The sequence below is a fragment of the Delphinapterus leucas genome, chromosome 12 (genome assembly GCF_059928025.1).
Source record: "Delphinapterus leucas isolate spDelLeu-1000000601 "Yukka" chromosome 12, BTC_Dleu_Yukka2, whole genome shotgun sequence".
Taxonomy (NCBI): Eukaryota; Metazoa; Chordata; class Mammalia; order Artiodactyla; family Monodontidae; genus Delphinapterus; species Delphinapterus leucas.
Genome location: NC_143140.1, coordinates 87,615,970 through 87,639,353, shown reverse-complemented (window position 1 = coordinate 87,639,353; position 23,384 = coordinate 87,615,970). Strand labels below are relative to the sequence as shown.

The 23,384-nt window shown below is 43.3% G+C and overlaps 1 protein-coding gene across 5 annotated transcripts in view; it reads right to left on the bottom strand.

Annotated features, from left to right (window-relative positions):
- Nucleotides 1-23,384, bottom strand: part of TULP4 (TUB like protein 4) — a 228,283-nt gene that overhangs the window by 35,608 nt on the left and 169,291 nt on the right. For all 5 annotated transcript variants that reach the window (XM_089922203.1, XM_022560335.3, XM_089922202.1 and 2 more), the window contains 3 exons: nt 7,740-7,920; nt 5,236-5,370; nt 1,628-1,794 (listed from right to left, as the gene is read on the bottom strand). In XM_089922203.1, coding sequence (XP_089778329.1) covers nt 1,628-1,794; nt 5,236-5,370; nt 7,740-7,920 — 483 coding nt within the window. The remainder of the gene's footprint in view (nt 1-1,627; nt 1,795-5,235; nt 5,371-7,739; nt 7,921-23,384) is intronic.

The following is a 23,384-nucleotide window of genomic DNA, read 5'->3' as shown; positions in this document are numbered from 1 at the left end:
CTCAGGGCCAGCTGCGTAGGAGCCCCTCAAAATATGTTTGCTGGGTGCTTGAACAAACGAACAAACAAATACGCTTATCTGCCCGCAGAACATATTACACTGTCAAAAGATACATTTAAATCCTATGACAACTCAGCAACAAAAAAAAACTAGCAATCCAATTAGGAAATGGGCAAGGGCCTTGAACTGACATTTTTCCAAGGAAGATATACAAACGGCCAACAAGTACAGGAAAAGATGCTCAACATAACTAATCCTCAGGGATATACAAATCAAAACCACCACGAGATAACACCTCATGCCCATCTGGACGGCTATCATCAAAAAACCAGAAAATAACAAGTGCTGGCGAGGGCGTGGAGAAGCTGGAATCTTTGTGCACTGCTGGGGTGAACGTAAGATGGTGCAGCCACCATGAAACAGTATGGCAGCTCTTCCAAAAGTCAGACACAGAATTACCAGATAGCCTAGCAATTCGACTTCTGGGCATTTATCCAAAAGAACTGAAAGCAGCAACTCAAAGAGATATTTGTATATCCCTGTTCGCAGCAGCATTATTTATAACAGCCAAAAGCTGGAAGGAAACCAAACGTCCACTGATGGATGAATGGATAAACAAGATGTAGTGCACACATACAATGGCATATTATTCAGCCTTAAAAAGGAATGAAATTCTGACACAGGCTACGATGTGGATGAACCTCGAGGACATTCTGCTAAGTGAAGTAAGCCAGACACAAAAAGACAAACACTGTACGGTTCCACTTATATGAGGTAGGTAGAACAGACAAATTCATACAAACAAGAAGGTATAGATAGTTTCGGTTTTGCAAGATGAAAAAATTCTGGAGATTGGTTACAAAATAATGTAATACACTTAAAAATGGTTAAGACAGTCAATTTTATGTTATGTGTATTTTACTACAATTAAAAAAAGATTCACTTATATAATTAATGCCTGCACCTAATTACAAATTTCCCCAAATCTGGTATACCTGTCTCTCTGATGAGCTGGGTAAGGTTAGGACATAAGTCCCTGGTTTATTATCACCCCCATCAACCATCAACTCACTCTCAGACTCCACTCCACTCCACTCCACTCCACTGTAGTGGAATTCTGCCTCCACCATAACTGATCCAGACCAGAAATGAGGCGGTCTAAAGCTTTCTGGGAGATAAAAACAAATAGAAAGGGGCCCACATGTGCACACTTTCTTAAACACCTTTAAGCTTTTTTACTTACTGTTTAACAATAATTTAGTTTAACTGTAAAAGTACATTACTGGCATAACAAACAAAATCAGAGTAAATACATGTAAATTCAGCATTTACTTCTCTGCGAGTTTCTGATTTTTACTTCAGAATGATGATAAACACCAGCTCACTCTGCTTACTCACTGTGCACTCGTTTGAGAATGGAAATGGGTGTATTTTGGTTAACAGGCAAAAACTTCTTTTTCCCTTACTTCTTCTGGTCTATACCCCATAATTTAATTCAGGTCAACAAAAGATTAAAATCTGTCAAAGATAATCACAGTGAGTAGAAACAGCTCACGAGCATTTAACGGAGGGTGGGTGCAAACTAACACATCAGAGGCACGGCCGGGTGTCTGGCACACATCCTTACTTGCACAAGCGTGTCCAGTGTAAAGATGTGCTCCCCGCGAACATTGTAGAACTTGACCATGGCACTCTTCAGAAGAGGGCCATTGGGAAGGTCACCGAGCTGGGTCGGGCGCTCCATGCCAGCGACTGCCAGGAGGTCTCCCTGTGTGCACCACTGGGCCACCACCTCTGAAATCAGAAAGAGGAAAACGGTCAGCATGAGGGTGGGACCCTTGCTTCCCTGCAAAGATGCTCTGGCTCGGTCAGAGTCTGAATTCATGACTGAATTATTTTTCCTTGAAAGATAACAGAGTGTGCACCCCATGATATGCCACATTGGCATGAGAATTACGTAGAGCTGAAGGCGATGGAGAAGAAGCAGATAGAAGAAAAGCTCTCTCCCTTCCCCCTACTTGCCTAAAAGCAGGACATAAATCTGTGAAGGTGTCTACCCATCCCCCACCAGGAAGGACAGAAATGAACCACTGGTGACAATGCTAGACCATTATCAACACCAGGGGACTCTGCATAACAAACTTTACTAACTGGCCCTTATCTTCCGTTAGCGCCCCCATATAACTACCTGCCCACAATGTGCTGTCCTAGGAACTTCAAGTCTTCTCCTTGTCACTTCTCCAAAAAATGTATTGTTCTTTTGTTAACACGCTATCTAAACCCTTTGAGCTACTCATCTCTGTGCTTCCACAGGTAAACACAGTGCAGGTGTTGTTAAGCTTCTCTCTGTTTTTCTCTGGTCAATCAGTTTTTTGTCAGTCTAACTTACAGGGCCTGGTCTGAGAGCCTAAGATGGGTAGAGGGGAAATAGCCTTTTTCCCCCCCACCCCGCTACGTCCTCAAGAAAGAGGAAAGTCACAATAAAGGGTAAAAACCCCAAATGAGGTGAAGCAGTTTACAGTTCACTGTGTGATAAACAGAATTGCCCGAAGCTGGGATACTCAGCAGATCTTTCTTCAAGGCAGAACTTCCTCAGCAAACGTCAGCAAGGCAAAGTCCCCCCAACCCCACGAGTCTGCAGTGAAAATGGAGTGGGCAGGGGTGGGGGAGGGCTGGCCGTGGAGACCACGAGGGGCCCAGCACTGTAAGCTCTTGTGCACATGACACAGATTACACTGTTGGTGACAAGCTGGGGAACACCAGGAGTCACCTTTCTTCGCTGGAAAAGTTCTCTGATGAAGTTTCTTCAAGACAGTAAAAAAGAAATACTACACCCTTTTGCTCTACAGATCCTCCTTGGCTTACAACAGGGTTACATCTGGATAAACCCATTGTAAGTTGGAAATGCATTTAATACACCTAACCTTCCGAACACCATAGCTTAGCCTCACCCACCTTAAACATGCTCAGAACACCTACATTAGCCTACAGTTGGGCAAAATCATCTCACACAAAGCCTATTTTATAATAAAGCGTTGAATATCTCACGTAATTCACTGACTACTGTACCGAAAGTGAAAAACAAAGTGTCCAGGTACAGAGTGGTTTTAAATGTATCGGGTTTTGACCCTCGTGATCGCGGGGCTGCCTGGGAGCTCCGCTCGCTGCCGCTGCCCAGCATCACGAGAGAGGATGGGATTGCATGTCACTAGCCTGGGAAAAGATCCAAAATCAAAATTCAAAATACGGTTTCTACCAAAGGCATATCGCTTTTGCACCGTCATAAAGTTGAAAAACCCCAGGTTGAACCACGGTAAGTCAGGGACCGTCTGCACCTTGCGAGTCAAACGACCGACCTGTCCGTGATGGGACAGGTTACCGCAGATGGAAGAAGCTGCGGTGAGCCATCTTTGATGGCACCTGGCGACCTGTTCCCAGTATTTACTAACATATCCCATAAAGTGGTGGACAAAAATAAATAAATTTTCAAAAAACCACTGCTGTCCATACCACACGTAAGACTGAAATATTCTGAAACCAAGACAGAAGAGAGAAACTGCCTACATGCAGCACCTACTGGATGACACCAATTTACTGAAACATCACCTCACTTTCTGAAATTGGGAAGACAGTGCAAAAGCATCTCGTGTCATGAGGGCATAAATGATTGAAAACATTTTGAGATCAGACTGAGATTTCTAGTTAGGTCATCACAAGAATGCTAAATTTGCCTGTATTTTTAGGATAAAACTCAAGAACTTTCACATTTGGGAGGGGTACTTTGGGTCACCTCCCCAAGTCACCTCACCTTCATGTTCCCAATCCTCTCATGCCCATTGTGGGAATGTGTTAGAAGGGCTGCTCCAATATAATTTAGTGTGATAGAGAACAAAAGAGTACATCCAAGGAATAAAAAATAAAGTTTCCATAGGTAGTTTCCAAGATGGTGAAAAATTTGAAAAACTCACCCTACAAAGAATACAAAGGAACTGAGTGGTAATTATGATATTTTCGGTCAGACACTTGGTAGAGAACGAAGTTCAGGACGGCAGAACTAGAGGTAGGTACTGATGCAATTAATAAACTTGGTTAAAAGGTTTAAAAACAGAATTTTAGAAGAACAAAAGTAGAGCTTGGATCACTAAATATATGAGAGAATTTATGATGACTACCTTTTTGTTTTAGCTCCATGAAAGACAGAAAATTCAGAAAATAATTTACAGAAAAGTCCAAGGAATTTAAGTTCATCATCATCGTAAAAAGAAACTGACTCAGCTCCTAACGGGTCCATTTGTGATAATAAAGAAGGACGTCTACATGTCCCTCCGGAATTTATAGGCTAAATAATTCCTTACAATTATAGTTTTGAAACAGCAAATGGGACACTTAAAAGAGGGAGTTTAACTTGTTTCCAAGAATATCCAATAGTTCTGAAACAGAATTAAGTGCTTGTGGGGTGTGCAGGCAGGTACGATGCATTCCCGCCAATCAACAGTTAAGTATATGGACTTGATTCTCCATATCCCTGGCATTCCTGAACAATTCAGACAAGAAGCAACATGGCCAGGACTCTGGTCTGATGGCCAGTTTCGAAGGACAGCAGCAAGCTGAACTGAAGGTTCCGGTTTGCCTCCCCACCGCCAGGCCCCGCAATGGCTCCCATTCAGATTATAGCAGTTCCCTTAACCTTGAGGACCAGAAGTAGCCCTGGAACTTCTACACTGCACCATTCAACCCTGAAGAGACAGAACTGTTTTTCCAAAGAACTCCTCAGAGGCACAACCTCAACGGTATTCCTGAATTGCAAAATTCAGAACACTGCAAATGCTTACGGGTGCCTGTCTTCCCTTGAGACAGCATTTCATTAACGTCCCTCAGGAAGCCATCAGCCCCTGACTGCTGACCTTCACACCGAGGCCTCGGCTGTCTTGTGTGTCACCTGCTGCCGCAGGCACGGCAGGTGCTGCCGCCCAACACCCGCAGTGCTGGCTGCAGGCAAGCGGCCCACACCCGAGAGGATCGCTCCTGCCGTGGGGGAAGAAGGGCAGGTGAAGACGAAGGGGACTGTCAGGAATCCCTCCTCAAGGTGAGACCAGATAGGAATCGACTTGTCAGCTAAGCAGAGGAGTGAACAGACTCCATTAAGCCTGGAAGAGGCCACTGCAGAGGTCGGGGGTCAACAGGCCTGGCTGTGACGCCCAGCTCGGAAGGCTGGCCGCTCGGGCTGATCCGTACCTTTCAGCCCCGACTGGATGACAGTAGGAGACAAGTCGTCATAGTTGTTCATCAAGCTGATGTCTCCTGAGGTGAAGCTGACGGTGAGCAGCGGCTTGATGTTCTGTACTGGGATGGGATACGCCGCCGGACCATCTGCGGGGACAGAAGTGCCGAGTGAAAACGAGGCAACAAGCACGTGACCGGAATCCAGGCCCGCGTGCTGCAATCCTGCGGAGGGCCTCGAAACTGCCCAACAGTGCAGACCAGACTCTGGGCTGGGACATTACCAAGTAAGGCAATGCTGCACAGCACTCAGGAACTACACGGAGCATCCGGGGCGCTTCCTGGAGCCCCCTGGAATGAGAGGCGCTGGGGGCCGAAGCCCCAAGGGCACCGAGCAGGGCTCCCTGGGCTCTGTATGCCGTGCTGAGAGCGTGCATGCAGAGTTTATTAACCCCTGTGGTCACGGGTTTACATGGTTCTGATGATGTGCAAACGTAAATTATTTTAATGTCACGTAACGTATAAGGATGGTGCAAAGAGGGACGAAAACATTTTCTTAATCCTGGTCCAATGTACAGAGAAAAGCTGCCTTTCAACACTGAACACACTTTCACTGAACATTACAGCCACCATGAGCTCTCTGCTTTTACCAGAAGAGACCCCACATCTGGAGAGAAGGCCAAGGTCGGATGTGGCTCACACCCAGTGCACGGCCAGCAGAAGGGAACCCTGTTTCGTGCGTGCGAGGAGACTGTGCATTAAGGAAGGAGCCGTGAGGGATGATGCTCTGTATTCTCCCACCCAGGGCGGGCCAGCCTGATCTCTGCTCACTCACCATGCTCAGCCCCGCCTGTGGAGGATCCCCAGTTATGATTCTCCTTTGCTTCACTTTTAAGATGCTGCAGGTACCTACCTCTGTGCTCAAATTCCCTAGGCCACCAAGAAACACCCTGCTCTATCTGAATGGTAAATCCCAGTCAGCCTCCAAACTGGCCTCTGCTTCTGAAGAGGGCAACAGGTTAGCGTAGTAGCCAGGAACTGCGTTCTGCTCCGAGACTTACTCTGGACTTGCTTTAGCAACTTGGTCTCTGGATCTTGTTTCTTCCCCTAATAAATGTGGATAAGCAAATATGCATTCAATCTAGCAAAGTTCTGTTTTAAAAGGATGCCGAGTCCAAGGCTGAAAGACACTGGTTTCATTGCCACGAGGTGGAGGATGGATCAGCACTTCGCTCAAGGTTGGGGCCCCACGAGGTGATGGATTTCCAGGAGCGAAGAACGCTCTCCCTCCCGACACCCACCAATCCTGAAACACTACCGCCAATCTACACTTTTTTCACAGGGTCTGAAACAATCTCTCATTACCCGTCTGAACACTGCCTTCTCCCTAACTGCATGAATGGCCATGTATATGTGTGCGCCTCTGGGAAGCATGACACTTTATCGCACCTGGGACAAGAGGGAGAAGACTCCAAGTACCAGTGAGGGCAGATGCTCATGGGGGAGGAAGTTAAAAATACTCTCCCCGGACCAGCCCTTCACAGGCTGAACATGCCCACAGTCACAGGGAAGGGTAGACATTGTCCAGCGTGTGCCTTTAGCCCATTAAGGGCACTCAGCCAGCAGTGTGAGCACAGCTGCCCGGAAGTCCTGCAGCAGGTGACCACGGGGAGTCTTTTCCTTCCACTATTCGTAACATATTCTCCTTTTAAAAAAAGAGGTTGGAGCAGGGGATGGGACACTGGGGAAGAGCCAGAGCCCTGAGTGGGCCAGTGCTGAGGGCTGACATTGGTGATGGCCAGCGTCGACACCAAAGGCTTCTGCTTTGGGGGCTAAGACACACTGCAAGGGGTGAAGGAAGCTGGAACCTGAAATTATCCCCACCAAGGGTCTGAAACAATCTTTCATTACTGGTCCAAATGTTAAAAAACTCCGACGTCATCTACTCTAATCTAACGTCACTGTGAGGCTTGGGGGCGGGGGGTGAGGGCGGCAGGTTCACCTGAACTGAGGAAGCCCAGACCTTCTGCCTGAAATAAGAAAGACAGGGGCACGGATACCAGCCCAGTGTAAACTGGCCTTCACTACGGGCAGAGTTAATCCTTTCCCCACACAACTAAAGCTACGGGCTTTAATAACGTTAGGGATTTGAAACACCACAGATTAGGGTATAAGAATAATAGCACAGCATTTTTCATCTTCAGCTCTCTCTACTCTCACTAAGCAGCTAAGTCCCACAACACCCCAGGGACATGGAAACGGCCAAAAGTCTTGTTTTATATCTAGGAAAACCTAAGCCAATGGAGCTTCATCAACCTGACCAGTGATTCTGCAAAAAGGGATGGCAGAGAGAAGACGGTCCAACCAAGAACAGAGATTAGGCCAGTTCTGCCTTGCACTTCCGTTGAGAACCCTGCCCAGTAGGTTAGGGAGCCGTGCGCACGGCGGGCCTGTTCCTTCCCCTGCGGATGGGTTCATTCTCCTTCCACACTCTTGTCCCCATGGAGCCCGCGAGCTACCTTGGGGCGGGGAGTAGTCATCGGAGTCGGTGTCACTCTCGCTGCTGTCCTCCACTAGGAAGGCGGGGTAGTTCCAAGACATGCTGAGGATGCCGTCTGACTCATGCAGGAGGACGTGGGCCAGCATCCTGCCATGGCAGTCCATGACGATCACCTGCCCGTCAGCCGTGCCAAACAGCACCTGCAACCAAGGACCAGGACTCGTGATGGACGCGGAGAAAGGTCTGTGGTTTCTGGCAAACCTCACCACCTTGACTTGTCCACCAGGACTAAAGAAAGAGACCAGGTAAGCAACTGAGGAAATACACAAAGCAGGAAGTGGCGGAAGCTTAGCTGGCCTGTTACTGGAAGAATTTCAGTCCTCTATTAGTGAGACGTGACTAATGCTATAATAAATACATTCATTATGTTATGTGGACGTTTTCAAACACCAGCAAAATCACTGTTTCACCTTCTGTGGGTTGTTTTTCTTTGTTTTGCTTTTTTGGTTGAAGGAGGAGGGCTAAGAAGAGGATAATATTCTCTTATTTTTCTTAAAAAAAAAAAGCAGCAGCAGAGGTTCATTGTTAAAAATCTCTTAAAGAAAAACTTTAAGTGTATGTAAGCATGTTTGTCTCACGTTCTATTTCACTGAGACTAATAATGGTGTTGATGTATTTAAGTAATAATGTTATAATGAATTCATGATAGTAACACATTCATTAAGTGCTTACTTTGGGCTAAGCACTATTCTAACCAGTTTACCTCACTAACTGTCAAAACAATCCTGGGAGGTAAGCGCCAGTACTGCCGGCATGGAGCTGAGACAGGCCTGACGCCTTGTGTGCTGAGGGCCGCTCCTAGGGACCCCCCCAGTCACCCGGCCCGCAGGCAGACACGTGGCCAGGGCTTAAGCACAAGCATGCAGAGGGAGACTGGGCGGCGGCGGACGCCCTCCATCGGAGCGGCAGAGGAGCTGCTCGTGGCTGCTCAAAGCCCCCCCGACGGGCGTCATCCCACTGGACGACCCTGAGGGGACCCTTGGGGCCTGGGAAGCAGGACCTCCATGAGGAGTACACCGTGTTATCTCCTGCTTTGTGAGCTAGGCTCTGCGGCTTCTGCGTCTGCTGGCATTGAAATCTTTGTATCTTTTGTGTCTAATGACATCTGTCTATCCACCAACAACTCATTGGGAGAACCATACCAGGATCTACACAAAGGGAAAGTTATTTAAGACTTTCAGGTCCATACTACTTTTTGCTTTTTAGATTTTGACACTGAGCTCCTTGAGGGCCAAGACCGTCCACAGCTGTACCCCTGGCACCTAACAGAGCTTTGGGTACAGCAGGCACTCAATAAGTATTTACGGTTACACGAGTGAATTAAAGTCAGTGACAATCAATAGGCAATTATCCTGATGATTACGAGAGATTAATTGCAAGGGAAGATGTATTTCATTTCAGCAGTAATATGCTCACAGAATTTAGAACTGTTTTAGATAAACCAATTGTCCATCAAATATTCCTTTAGGGCTTCCCTGGTGGCGCAGTGGTTGAGAGTCCGCCTGCCGATGCAGGGGACGCGGGTTCGTGCCCCGGTCCGGGAAGATCCCACATGCCACCGAGCGGCTGGGCCCGTGAGCCATGGCCGCTGAGCCCGCGCGTCCGGAGCCTGTGCTCCGCAACGGGAGAGGCCACAACAGTGAGAGGCCTGCGTACCGCAAAAAAAAAACAACAACAAACCTTTAAACATGATCTACATTTTTAATGATTGTAAACTTAAAAAAAAAAGAAGCTAAAACAGTTTTCCCCCAAGGCCAGTGATGAATCATCATCGAACGCTGCTGAAAGGAAAAAACAGATAAGACGTAATAGGAACACAGTAAAAATCATTTTAGAAAAAGCTGAATTCTTGGCTGCCAACAGAGAAAATAAACAGTATCCACCAGCATGTCCACAAAGACCTCATGTGACACGGGCAGAGAGAGGCAGACACTGGAGCGGTGGGTCAGAGCCACTGAAGCCCTGGCAGAGGCAGACACTGAATATGCTTCCTTAGCAGTTTGCAGAGAAGATAAATATGGAACGTGACCTCCTGTAACTTCAACTGAAATGTACAATTTACATATTTCAGAAGAAAAAGACGTGTGGGAACCCCACTGTAAGGCAACATCCCAGGAAGCAAGCTTTTCTTCTCCCCTTTCCACATCCTCACCCATTTGTTCAAGCATGTCTGAAGGGCAGCCCTGTACCATGGTGTATGTGAAGGGGTTATTTCATCACCTGTGACTTTGTTTCTCCTAAGCGTAGCTCATTAGCAGGCAAGAGCGAACAATCATTCTTCTCAAGTACCCAGGATTAAAACGTATCAACCCCAAACAAGTTCCCAGACCCCTCCTGTTATGGCTCCCACAGTCTCCACTGGCACAATCACCACTATTCTCATATCTGACTGTGGGATTATTTCATTTGTCTGATTCCCATGCTAGACTGCAAGCTTCTGAGGACACGGACTATGTCTGCTCTGATCGCTGCAATCTCCTCAGGGCCTGTCATATCCGATGACACATGGCAGGGTTTGTGAAGGGAAGGAGGAAATGAAGTATCTTTTGAGTAACACTCACATTTTTCCATTTTGGAGAAGAACAGACACCATCTAATTCCTGAATAAAGGCCTGGTGGCTTAATGAGTTTTCAGTGTTCAACATCACAGTAAAGCAAAAGAGAACAAAAAAAAAAACCAGCTGCCAAATCCCCCATCATTAATCGACTCCGACTACATCTCTCTGGAGAGATAATGCACTGTTAAGATCAGAGAGAAGGAAAAAGGCAACCCTAACAGTCGGGTTGTCAAGCAGTGATGGAGGAAGTTACTCTGTTTTGGAACAAGTGTGTCAGATAACTGAAGAACACTGACATGACATAAAATCAGATTTTCAAAAATCTCCTCTATTACAAGTTCTTTTCATGCCTAATCATTTCCAATGAGATAAAGCTTCTATGAGCCAAGGGCTTCAAGAGAACAAGACAGAAAAGTCTAATAATAATAAATACATACACTGGCAAATGCATCCATCTCTGCAGCTTCCACTCCTTAATTCTGGTGCTCTGGACAGAACGGTGCCGGCTCCTTTTTCCCAGGCTCTGTCTCCTCTTTTAGGCTTGGTCCCAGACCTCCTTCCCTTTCTAGGAGGTCAGAGTCACACCCACAGCCGCAAGGACCCCATTCAGGGCTGGCTTCCTGCCCAGGCCATTCCCCTAAGCTCCAGACTCACAGGTCCAACTGCCTGCCAGCCGCCTACCCCTGGATGTGTCGAAGGCCAGGCCCTTCAGAATCAACATGTCCCAGATGAGATTCATAACCTCACCCATCGCCTGACCCACACACACATCAGGTCCTCTGCCAGCAAAGACTGGCTTTATCTCCAGTGTCCAGTACGGTGTCTGATACGTTACAGGTGCTCAGACGAGGCTTTTGGGGCCCCCTACACAGAATTAACCTCACTCTAACCATGGCTCCCACAACACGGTTTTTGCATGTCTGTCTTTCCCATTAAACCATGAGGTTCTTGAGGGCAGGTCTGCACCCCCAGGTTCTCCCATGCTGCCTGGCATAAGCGGATGCCCAGTGACTATCAGCAAACAAATTTCTGCCCAAAGCTTTGGCCTTTGCCCAAATTTTCCTACAAATGAAGCAACAACTTCTTTCCTTTCTTCTTTAAACTAAACCAGTGCCCAAATCCTCCCATAAAATTGGCCTCCAAAACACTTTCAGTTATGGATGATATAAATTTCTGTCTCATATTTTTCCTGCTGCTTTCTCTACTGGACTTCAGGCTTCACAGAGGGGCAGGGACAATGCTCCCTCTGTAACGGGTGTACTAAGAACCAAAGAAGGTGGTAGAAACCTGCTAGTCCTCAGGCCACACCAGTTCAACGGCGGTCCCTCAGGGACTGGGGACACTATTGCAGGGCAGTGTTTAGTATCAATGCAATGTTTAAAAAATTGTGGTATCCACATATCTCTCCATTTAAATGTACTCCATTCTAAACTAGTTTTAGATGTAATTATTTTAAAATGTAACACAATTATCACCAGCAATTAAAAACGAACCAAGCCACAGACCAAAGGAGGTAGGAAGAAGACAGCAAATCATTCAAAAGATTTATGTTTTGGAACCAGTGATGACATATATCACCAGTGATTTTACCTTTGGAGACTGGTACGCATCTAAATTCTCGAATAAAGACCATATTAGGAGATTTCAACTATAAAAATATGTGCTTCTATAACTGTTCACCTTTTTTGTAGTAGACTTTAACCAGTAGCATTGGAACTAGCTACAAAAGGAATTGACTTTGCCCCATTTATTTGCTTTTGTGATTTAAAGCTGGGGGAGAGGATAACAAAGTGATTACAAATTCCTACTACAGGTAGGCCTTATTTTATTATACTTTGCAGATACTGTGTTTTTTTATAAATTAAAGGTCTGTGGCCACCCTGTGCCAAGCAAGTGCCAGTTTCCCAACAGGATTCGCTCACTTTGTGTATCTGTGTCATAGTTTGGTAATTCTCACAACATTTCAAACTTTTTCATTATTATATTTTTTAGAGTGATCTGTGATCAGTGACCTTTGAGGTTACTATTGTAATTATTTTGGGGCATCACAAACCGTGTCCACATAAGATGGCGAACTTAACTGATTATTTAAATGGCAACAAAGGATCTAGAATGTGACATAAACTTAGTTGATAAAGCAGGGTTTGAGAGAACTGACTCTGATTTTGAAAGAAGTTCTACTGTGCACAGAATGCTATCAAACAGCACTGCATGCTACAGAGACATGGTTCATGAAAGGAAGAGTCAACTGATGGGGCAGACGTCACTGCTGTCTCACTTTAAGAACTACCACAGGCACTCCAGCCTTAGCAGCCACCAGCCTGACCAGCCAGCAGCCACCAACACGGAGACAAGGCCCTCCACCAGCCAAAAGGTTACGACTCACTCAGATGATGGTTAGCATTTTTTAGCAATAAAGTCTTTTTTAGGGCTTCCCTGGTGGTGCAGTGGTTGAGAATCTGCCTGCCAATGCAGGGGACACGGGTTCGAGCCCTGGTCTGGGAAGATCCCACATGCCGCGGAGCAACTGGGCCCGTGAGCCACAACTACTGAGCCTGCGCATCTGGAGCCTGTGCTCCGCAACAAGAGAGGCCGCGACAGTGAGAGGCCCGCGCGCCGCGATGAAGAGTGGCCCCTGCTTGCCGCAACTAGAGAAAGCCCTCGCACAGAAACGAAGACCCAACACAGCAAAAATAAAAAAATTTTTTTTTTTAAAAAGTCTTTTTTTAATTAGGGTATGTTCATTGTTCTTTTAGACATAACGCTGTTGCACACTTAACAGACCATGGTATAGTGTAAACATAACTTTTATATGCACTGGGAAACCTAAAAATTTGTGTGACTCACTTTACTGCAGTGGTCTGGAACCAAGCCCACAACATCCCTGAGATACGCCTGCAGTAACTTCAGCTCCGTTGGTGGCAAATGTCTAAATGCACTACTGTGGAGGGAGGAGTGAAGGGACAGGCCGTGATGTCCCTTTGCTCTTTAGAAGGAACCTTCTGTCCTGAGATGCCACCAAAGTAAAACTTTTGTTTTGAAAAGACCTCCCTGTTGGGTTTCAGAACACTAGCTTGTAAATGTGCTTCAAGGCCAGATTTGAGTATTTTGCAACTAAGGAAATAGTCATTGAAATCAGACAGTTGTAAAGGACAGAATTGTTCAGTTGATTAACAGAGTATTTCCTGGTTCAAAAAATAAAGATGAAATATAATTTCACAATTGACTGTAACATGCATTTCTAAAATGGACATTTTAAGACTTATTCTGATAAATATGGGAAAGAAATCTCACCCAAAATATAGAATAAAAATTTGTATCTTTGGTCCAAACATGTAATTTTGAAGCCATTTCATCTCCTCACTGCAGAATAACTGCTTATAAACTAACCCATAAAGATGAGAGACTATGCTAAGTTCAAAGATTTTCAGAGAAGGAGATATTCTATCTGCCTCAGGTACTGAATTTAATGTTAGATAATTCCCATTGCTAGAACGTTCTTCTCCAAATCCTTCAGGCTCCATTTTAAAGTTTGTTCACCCTTTTAAGACACCTACACATGATTTCTGGGGGTGGGGTGGGGAAGAGAATGACTAGAGGATTAATTTAAAAACAGGATACCTCCAGAAGGATACACAGGTAACTGGAAACACCAATTACCTCTGGGGAACAGAAGTGGGTGGCTTGAGGATAGTGGGGAAAATGGAACTTTTCATCATATATCCTTTTGAACAGTTAGAATTATATACCATGTGAATATACTATTAAAATATATTTACTACACAGGGAATGAGGTAGAGAGAAAAGTTTCAGGAGCACAGCTCCATATCAGATCTCTGGAGCGGGGTGAAAACACCCAGGCCACTTACCACATGGTCCTTGGATTGGGAAAGAGGTGCTAGGTGACGCTGAAGTCTGCTTAACCTGTTTGGTAAAGACAGTCTTAAATCTTCTGGGGAAACATCCTTTTCTTTGCAAAGAACTCAGAACTGGGAGTTGGCTGGCTAGGGGTCTGGTTCTATTTTGACTCCTAAATACTTATGTAACTTCGAATTGATCATTTGCCTTCCTAAGTATTTCTTCTCTTCTGTCATCTAAAAGAGGTATATTAGATGAGCTCTCAAATCCTTTCCTGTTTCAAAATGCTCCAAATCTTTGAAACATATCTAAATATATTTCTCAGTATACGGAAACAGTAATTTCCTCCTGTGGCTACTAATAAACTTCAACAAAAGGGCTCAGAGGAAACGATTTCCTGGTCTGAGGACAGTGACGGTCTTCTGACTCAACGGTAGCTGTCAGGGTACACGGTGATGAGGGCAGACCCAACAGCACCTGTGACTGGTGTCAAAGATCAGTGAAGCCGGACACTAGTCAAGGAGGTAAGGACAGATTTTTACCCAGTAATCACTACTGCAATAAGAAGGAGGTGAACCCAACTTCCACTAGTGCAGACATGACTGCGCATTTTAAAGGGAGAATGAGAGAGCAGCGAGGGAGGCGGGGGCTAGAGCAGAGCCAGGGAAGTGGAAATTTTGCCAAAAGTGGGAGGTGGGGACTGTCAGTGTCATTAGGCCATCTGGGTTTTGCTAGTTAAGGTCCAGAGACTGGGAGACAGGGGCCCTAGTTTTAGGTGCTGTAATTCTTCCGGCAGCCTCGAGCTTTCCCAGGCAAGAACATCGGAAGGCTGGAGTTGTCATCTTTAGCTACACAGCCTTGCGTGGACAGAAACTATGCTAGTGTTTGTTCAAGACAGAGAGAGAGAGAGAGAATGAAACATTTGTGATGCGAATCTAGTTTTGACAGGCCAAGGCTGAGGCCCAGTCAAGAAGAGTGGGGCCTGCCTAGAATTTAGTCAGGAGAGTGCCTGTCACTCTTAGTGACACACATCACCTCCCTCTAAAATGACACCAGGATGTATTCAATGCCAATGGTAGGGCTGTCAGAGCAGCAAGGCATTCGAGGTTTAGGAATGCCAAAGGGAACCCTGGGAAGCTCAATCCTGTAGTGCAGCCATCCGGACAAAGACCGCCATTCTTGCAAGGGCTCTGCGTCAGAACCAAGGCCACTGCCATGCTGTGGTATTAATATAAGCATATGAAGAAAATATAACACTAAACTGACAAGAAATTGACTTTAAAATAATTTAGACTACCAATTTAAAAAAATACGTATCTTTTAAAAAAAATTGTGGTAAGAATACTTAACACGAGATCTACACTCATAAATTTTTAAGTGTACAATACAGTTTTAAGTGTACAATATCGTTCACTATAGGCAAAACGCTGTGCAAAAGATCTCTAGAACTTGTTAATCTCGCATAACTGCAACTTTATAGCAACTGAACTTCAATTCCCTGTTCTCCTCTCCCTCCAGCCCTGGGCAACCACAATTTTACTCTCTGCTTCTATGTGTTTGATTATTTTAGATACCTCATATACATGAGATCATGAAGTATTTGGACTTTAGTGACTGGATCATTTCACTTCGCATAATGTCCTCAAGGTTTTTTAATATATTATTTAGCCTTCCTTTTTTTTTTTTTTTTTTGCGGTACGCGGGCCTCTCACTGTTGTGGCCTCTCCCATTGCGGAGCACAGGCTCTGGACGCGCAGGCTGAGCGGCCATGGCTCACGGGCCCAGCCGCTCCGCGGCACGTGGGATCTTCCCGGACCGGGGCACGAACCCGCGTCCCCTGCATCGGCAGGCGGACTCTCAACCACTGCGCCACCAGGGAAGCCCCTAGCCTTCCTTTTTAAGACAGTATTTCACTGTATGTGTATATTTCATTGTAAGAATATATGACATTTTCTTTATCTTTTCATTCACTGATGGACATTTAGGTTGTTTCCACATGTTGGCTATGGTGAATAATGCTGCAATGAACATGGCTGTGCAAATACCTCTTTAAGACCCTGTTTTCAATTCTTTTGAATACACAGCCACAAGCGGGATTGCTGGGTCATATGGTAGTTCTATTTTTAATTTTTTGAGGAACTTCCGTATCTGCAACGTTTTACATTCTCACTACAGTGCACAAGAGTTCCAGTTCCTCCACATCCTTGCCAGTACTTTTTTTTCTTTTTTTAAATAACAGCTGACAGGTATAAGGTGATATCGGACAGTGGTTTTGATTTGTATTTCCTGATGATGAGTCATGTTGAGCATCTTTCATATACTTGTTGGTCAATGTAAGGATTCTTTCGAGGTCAATGTAACTCTATTCAAGTCCTCTGCCCATTTTTTATTCTGGCTTTTCTCTTTGTTTTTCTATACTTTATTCATTATTTTTAATTTTTTTTGCTATTGAGTGGAAGGAGTTCTTTATATATTTTGGATACTAACTACTTATCACATATGTGGTTTGGAAATATTTTCTCCCATTCCACAGGTCACCTTTTCACTCTGTTAACTGTTTTCTATGCTGTGCAGAAACTTCCTAGTTTGATATAGCCCTACTTCGCTAATTTTGCTTTTGCGGCCTATGCTTTTGGTGTCATATCCAAGAAATCATTGCCAAGACCAATGTCATGAAGCGTCCCCTATGTTTTCTTCTAGGAGTTTTACAGTGTCAGATCTCGTGTTTAAATCTTTAATCCATTTTTTTGTTGATTTTTGTATATGGTATAAGGGTCCAATTTTATCCTTTTGCATGTGGATATCCAGTTTCCTAGAACCATGTATTGAAGAGACTACCCTTTCTTCACTGTATATTCTTGGCGCCCTTGCTGAAGATCAGTTGACTACATATGGGTTAAATTTCTGTTCCACTGGTCTCTATGCCATTGGTGTTTATGCCAGTACCGCAGCGTTAATATTTGGTATTGCATTGTAATGTACTTTGAAATCAGGAAGCGTGATTCCTTCAGCTTTGTTCTTTTTCACAACATTGTTTTGGTTAGTCTAGGACCTTTGTGGCTTCATCTGAATTTTAGAATTTTCTCCCTATCTCTGTATAAAATGCCATCGGGATTTTGATAAGGATTGCACTGAATCTGTAAATAGATTTGAGCACTATGGACACTTTAACCATAATAAGTCTTCCCGTCCATGAACACGGGATGTCTTTCCATTTATTGGTGTCTTCTTTAATTTCTTTCCTCAATGTTTGATAGTTTTCAGTGTACAAGTCTTTCACCTCCTTAATCTAGTTTATTCCTAAGTTATTTTATTCCGCTGGATACAATTGTAAACGGGATTGTTTTCTTCATTTCCTTTTCAGAGAGTTCACTGCTAGTATATAAAAATGCAACTGATTTCTGTACACTGATTTTTGGATCCTGCAATTTTACTGAATTCATTTATTCTAACAGTTTTTTTGTGTATGTGTCGTCTTTAGGGTTTTCTACATATAAAACTATGTCATGCTTTCTATTTGAATGCCTTTTCTTTGTTTTTCTTGCCTAACTGCCCTAAGACTTCTAGTATTTGGTCAAATAAAAGTAGAGAGAGCATGTATCATCTTGTTCCTGATCGCAGAGCAAAAGCTTTCGGTTTCTCACCACTGAGTATGATGTTAGCTGTGGAATTCTCATGTGTGGTCTTCGTTATGTGGAATTAATTTCCTTCTATTCCTCGTTTAGAGTTTTCTTATCCTGAAATGGTGCTGGATTTTGTCAAATGCTCTTTTTCTGCATCTATTGAGAACACGGTTCTTATCCTATATTCTGTTAATGTGGTGTATCACATTAACTGACTTATAATGTTGAACATCCTTGCATCCCAGGGGTAAATCCCACTTGACTGTTGTGTAAGATCCTTTTAATGTGCTGTTTAATTCAGTTTGCTAATATTCTGTGGAGAATTTTTGCATCTATGTTCATCAGGGATATTTATCTGTAATGTTCTTTTCTTATAGTGTCTTTGTCCGGCTTTGGTACCAGGGTGATGGTGGCCAGATACTATAAAACTCTTAGAGGAACACATAGGCAGAACCCTCCTTGACATAAGGAGAATAGTCACAGAAATATCTTTTACGATTCATCTCCCAGAGTGATGGAATAAAAACAAAAATAAACAAATAAAATAAAAAATAAACTCAAAATCTTTTGCGCAGCAAAGGAAACCACAAACAAAACGAAAAGACAACCCACAGAATGGGAGAAAATATTCGCAAATGATGCTACCAACAAGGGATTAGTCTCCAAAATTTACAAACAGCACATGCAGCTCAATATCCAAGAAACAAACAACCCAGTCAAAAAATGGGCAGAAGACCTAAATAGACATTTCTTCAAAGAAGACATACAGATGGCCAAGAGGCACATGAAAACATGCTCAGCATCGCTAATTATTAGAGAAATGCAAATCAGAACTACAATGAGGTATCACCTCACACCAGTCACAATGGCTATCCTCAAAAAATCTACAAACAATGCTGGAGAGGGTGTGGAGAAAAGGGAACCCCCCTACACTGTTGGTGGGAATGTAAATTGGTACAGCCCCTATGGAGAACAGTATGGAGGTTCCTTAATAAACTAAAAATAGAGCTACCATATGATCCAGCAATCCCACTCCTGGTCATATTCTCTGGAGAAAAACATGGTTTGAAAGGATACATGCACCTCAGTGTTCATTGCAGCACTGTTTGCAATAGCCAAGACTGAAAAAAAAAAAAAAAAAGATACAAATGAACTTATTTACAAAACAGAAACAGACTCACAGACTTAGATAATGAACTTATGGTTACCAGCGCTGAAGAGTGTGGGGGGGGAGGGAAAGATTGGGAGTTTGGGATTGACATGTAGACACTGCTATGTTAAAAAAAAAATTAAGAAAAAAATTAAGTTCATTAAAGTAAAAAAAAAAATTCTTTTTACCCATTTTTGTTTCTATCCTCACATAAAAATAGCAAACAGTATGTGACACACTATACTATGTATACAATTATTATTAAAATAAACCTGACATGGTATTTAAAATGAAAAAAGTAAACACGTCTGTTAGGTCCACTTGGTTTACAGTGTTGTTAAAGTTCACTGTTTCTCTATGAATTTTCTGTCTGGTTGTTCTATCCAGTATTGAGAGTGGAGTAGTGAAGTCTCCTACCATTTCTGTATTGCTATTTCTCCTTTCAGTTCTGTCAATGTTTGCTTTACATAATAATTTAGTGTTTTATATACTTAGGTGCTCTAATGTTGTACGCATATATATTTATAATTGTTATTTCTCACTGGTTAATTGACCCTTTTGCCTTTATGTTTTTCCTTATCTCTTGTGACAGATCTTGACTCAACATCTATTTTGTCTGATATAATTATAGTCACCCTTGTTCTCTTTGGTTATCATCTGCATGGAATATCTTTTGCCATCCCTTCACTTTCATCCTATGTATGATCTTAAATCTAAAGTGAGCCTCCTATAGGCAGCATATAGTTGTATCTTGTTTTTTTTTCATCCATTCAACTACTTTGTGTCTTTTTATTAGGGAGCTTAATCTATTTACATTTAGAGTAATTACTGATAGGGAAGGACTTATTACTGCCATTTTGTTAACTGTTTTCTGTCAGTCTTTTAGTTCTTCTGCCCCTTTTTTCCTCTCTTGCCATCTTCCTTTGTGTTTCATTGATTTTTTTGTATTCATATGCTTTGATTCCTTTCTCTTTTTCTTTTGCATATCTTCTATAGGTATTTTCTTTGGTTACTATGGGGCTTACATAAAAGAAATTATAGTTACTCTACTTTTAATTCTCCCCTCCCACTGCATTTTATGTTACTGATGTCACAATTTATATATTTTTATATTGTGCATCCACTGGCATAGTTTTATAATTATAGTTATTTTTAATAGTTGTCTTTTAACTTTTATTATAATTAAAAGTGATATATCCATCACCATTACAGTAACAAAATAGTCTGTATTTGTCTATACCTTTATTAGCGAGCTTTGTACTTTCATACTATTGTTTATCATCCTTTCATGTCAACTTAAAGAACTCCCTTTAGCATTTCTTGTAAGGTAGGTCTAGTGGTGATGAACTACCTCAACTTTTGTGTGTCTGGGAAAGGCTTTATCTCTCCATCACTTGTTAAGTACAGTTTTGCAAGGTATAGCATTCTTAATCGGCAGGTGTTTTTTCATTCAGCACTTTGAATATATAGTCACACCTCCTCCTGGACTGAAAGTGTTATGGCGGTTTCCTTACATGAGACAAGTTGCTTTTTTCTTGCTGATTTCAAAATTCTCTTTGCCTTTGGACTTTTGACAATTAGATTATAATGTATCTCAGTGTGGATTTTTGAGTTCATCTTATTGGGGATCCATGAGGAGCCCAGAATCTGGATGTCCATTTCATTCCCCAGATTTGGGAAGTTTTCAGCCACTATTTCTTTGAATAAACAGTCTGCCCCTTTCTCTCTCTTTTCTTCTGAGGCTCCCATAATACATATATTGGTCCATGCGATGGTATCCCACAAGTCCCTCAAGCTTTCTTCATGCTCTCTCTTTTTTCCTCCTCTGACTAGATAATTTCCAATGACCCATCTTCAAGTTTCCTGATTCTTTCCACTGCTTCATCTAATCTGCTGCTGAAACCCTCCAGTGTACTCTTCATTTCAGTTGTTGTACACCTCAGCTACTTAACTGCTAATTTTTAAAAAACATCTGAAAGCCTCGCTTGGTTCATGCTTTGTTGTTCTCTTGAACTCACTGAGCATCTTTATGACTGCTGTTTAGAATTTTCTGTCAGGTAAATTATATATCTCCATGTCATTGGGGTCAGTGTCTGGAGATTTATCTTGCTAGTCCAAACCACTGTCTTTGTTCTTAGTGGCCTCAAGGTGTATAGAGTATGCTGGGTCATGTCAGTGCTCTAATTCAGAAGCCAGTCCCTTGGGCAGTCCTCAGGAAATCTGAACATTGGATACATGGTCCAATTCTCCCCGCCCCCCAACCCCCCCACCCAAAGTAGAAGCTGGAATCTGGGCTTTTTTTCACCAGCTCATTCTGTGTTGGGCCAGAAGGAGGGGCTGTGTTGAGTGATAGTTCAAACTGCCAGCTCTGTTCTCAGTGGCCCCGGTGTTCAATCAGCCCTTTGAGACAGATGAGACAGAAGCCAGTGGCTCAGGCTACACCCAGGAAAAAAAAATCAGAATATTGGATGTATGATCCAGTTCTTTCCTTCTCTTCCCAGGGAGAAGCTGGGAGTTTTCTCCCAATCATATGGCACTTTGCCAGGGGTGGTGATTACGGCAAGAGGGTATCTCAAATTTTCCTACCAATTCTGATGTGGCTGGTTTCACACACACTTGGGCTGTGGAAGCCTCTCAACTGGTTTCTGGATTTCTCACAAAGGGAACTGGTCTGTGTATTATTGATTTGGTGTGCCTGTTGAAGAAAGGAGGGTCCAGAGCTTGCTATTCTGCCATTCTGCTAACATCACTCCTGCCCAACATAGTCTTTAAAGGGTGTATTTAATAACAGCCATTGTACACAAATAACTGCCTCCCGTCTTTCATTCTTTTTTTTTTTTGCCATACGCAGGCCTCTCACTGCTGTGGCCTCTCTCGTTGCGGAGCACGGGCTCCGGACGCACAGGCTCAGCGGCCATGGCTCACGGGCCCAGCCGCTCCGCGGCATGTGGGATCTTCCCGGACCAGGGCACGAACCCGCGTCCCCTGCATCGGCAGGCGGACTCTCAACCACTGCGCCACCAGGGAAGCCCCTGTCTTTCATTCTTAACCTGAACGACCAAATGTAAATTTCAAGGAAGATTTTCTATTTGGCATATTTTATAATTTATCTGTACTGAGTGTTCTATATAGTGATCCAACAATGATCTGAGTCTGGAGATAACAAAGAGCAATTTAATTTTTAAATGACTTAATTGCCAATGTCACTCAACCAAAACAGCACAAAATAGTACAAACAGTAGTTTCACCTGTTTTTGCTAAAGAAAATCTATTTTCTCCTATGAAGAGCTCAGCAGAATACCCAGAACACACACGTACAAACAGAATCCAAAAACGTTTAAACTGTATTCACAGTAGTGTAAAGATAGCCACAATGGGTGGGAGGCCATCTCCTGATCTCCTTTCCTGAGCATGTTTCCATTATTTTCCTTCATCGTTACTCACATCCTCCTTGCCTATTTTGGCAAGAAGCATTCCTATATATGTTCAGTTCAAGGCTTTAAATAAAGATGAGCTTCCCTTGTACAGTACTTTTTTAGTACATGCACCACTAAAAACTCATGGGAAAATCTAATGGGAAGAGAGGGAAGAGAATCACTTTTTCCACTGGTTTAGATTAAATCTGATTTCAAAGCTATGTTTCCACAAGCCACTAGGCAGGAGCTGTACTCCACAGGTCCTTTAACCTACTTACAGTTCCCTCGCGACTGAGGGTCTTCAGAATAAGAATGGTTCACTGAGTTGTTACTCTAGTGAGTTTGTGGATTAAAAATAGTAATAGTAATAAATAATTTGAGTACAAGAGCTTGTGTAAGAGATTTCCATGTTCTTCTCTCACTGTGTTAGCACAATGGCTTTCAAGTCTTTCCAGGAAAGCTAAGACCTATACAGTTCCTGTAATTACTACCTAAAAGGACTAGATGCAGGCTCCCTGGAGAGGTGGGGGCAGCACTGTGGGGGGCAGTCAGCTGAGTCACTCCAAAAACCAGCACTTACACAGCCAGCAGAGCAGAATATTTTCTTATGGTGAAGAAAAGACTCCTTGCAAATAACAAACTGTGACTCTTTTTATTTTGGTTTTGTTAAGTCTGACTTTTTTTTCTATCAATGATCGGGCCTCATCTATGAGACAGTCATTTCCTGTATGTCAAATATCAGTAAATTACCTTTCATTTATAAAACTATGGTGGCAACACCACATTTTTAGCTGAGGAAGTAAAGATTTACACTGCTTTTAAAAGTTTCCTTTATAAACCATTTCCTATCTTACAGTGCAAGACAAAGAAAAACTTCAGAATGAACATCCATCTTCTTGATGTAACAGATGCCCTCCTTTAAAGCCATGGCTAATCCAAGCCCCAGACAAATCATTTACTTTAATCGGACAAGACCTTCTTCAAAGTAAAGATAAGAGG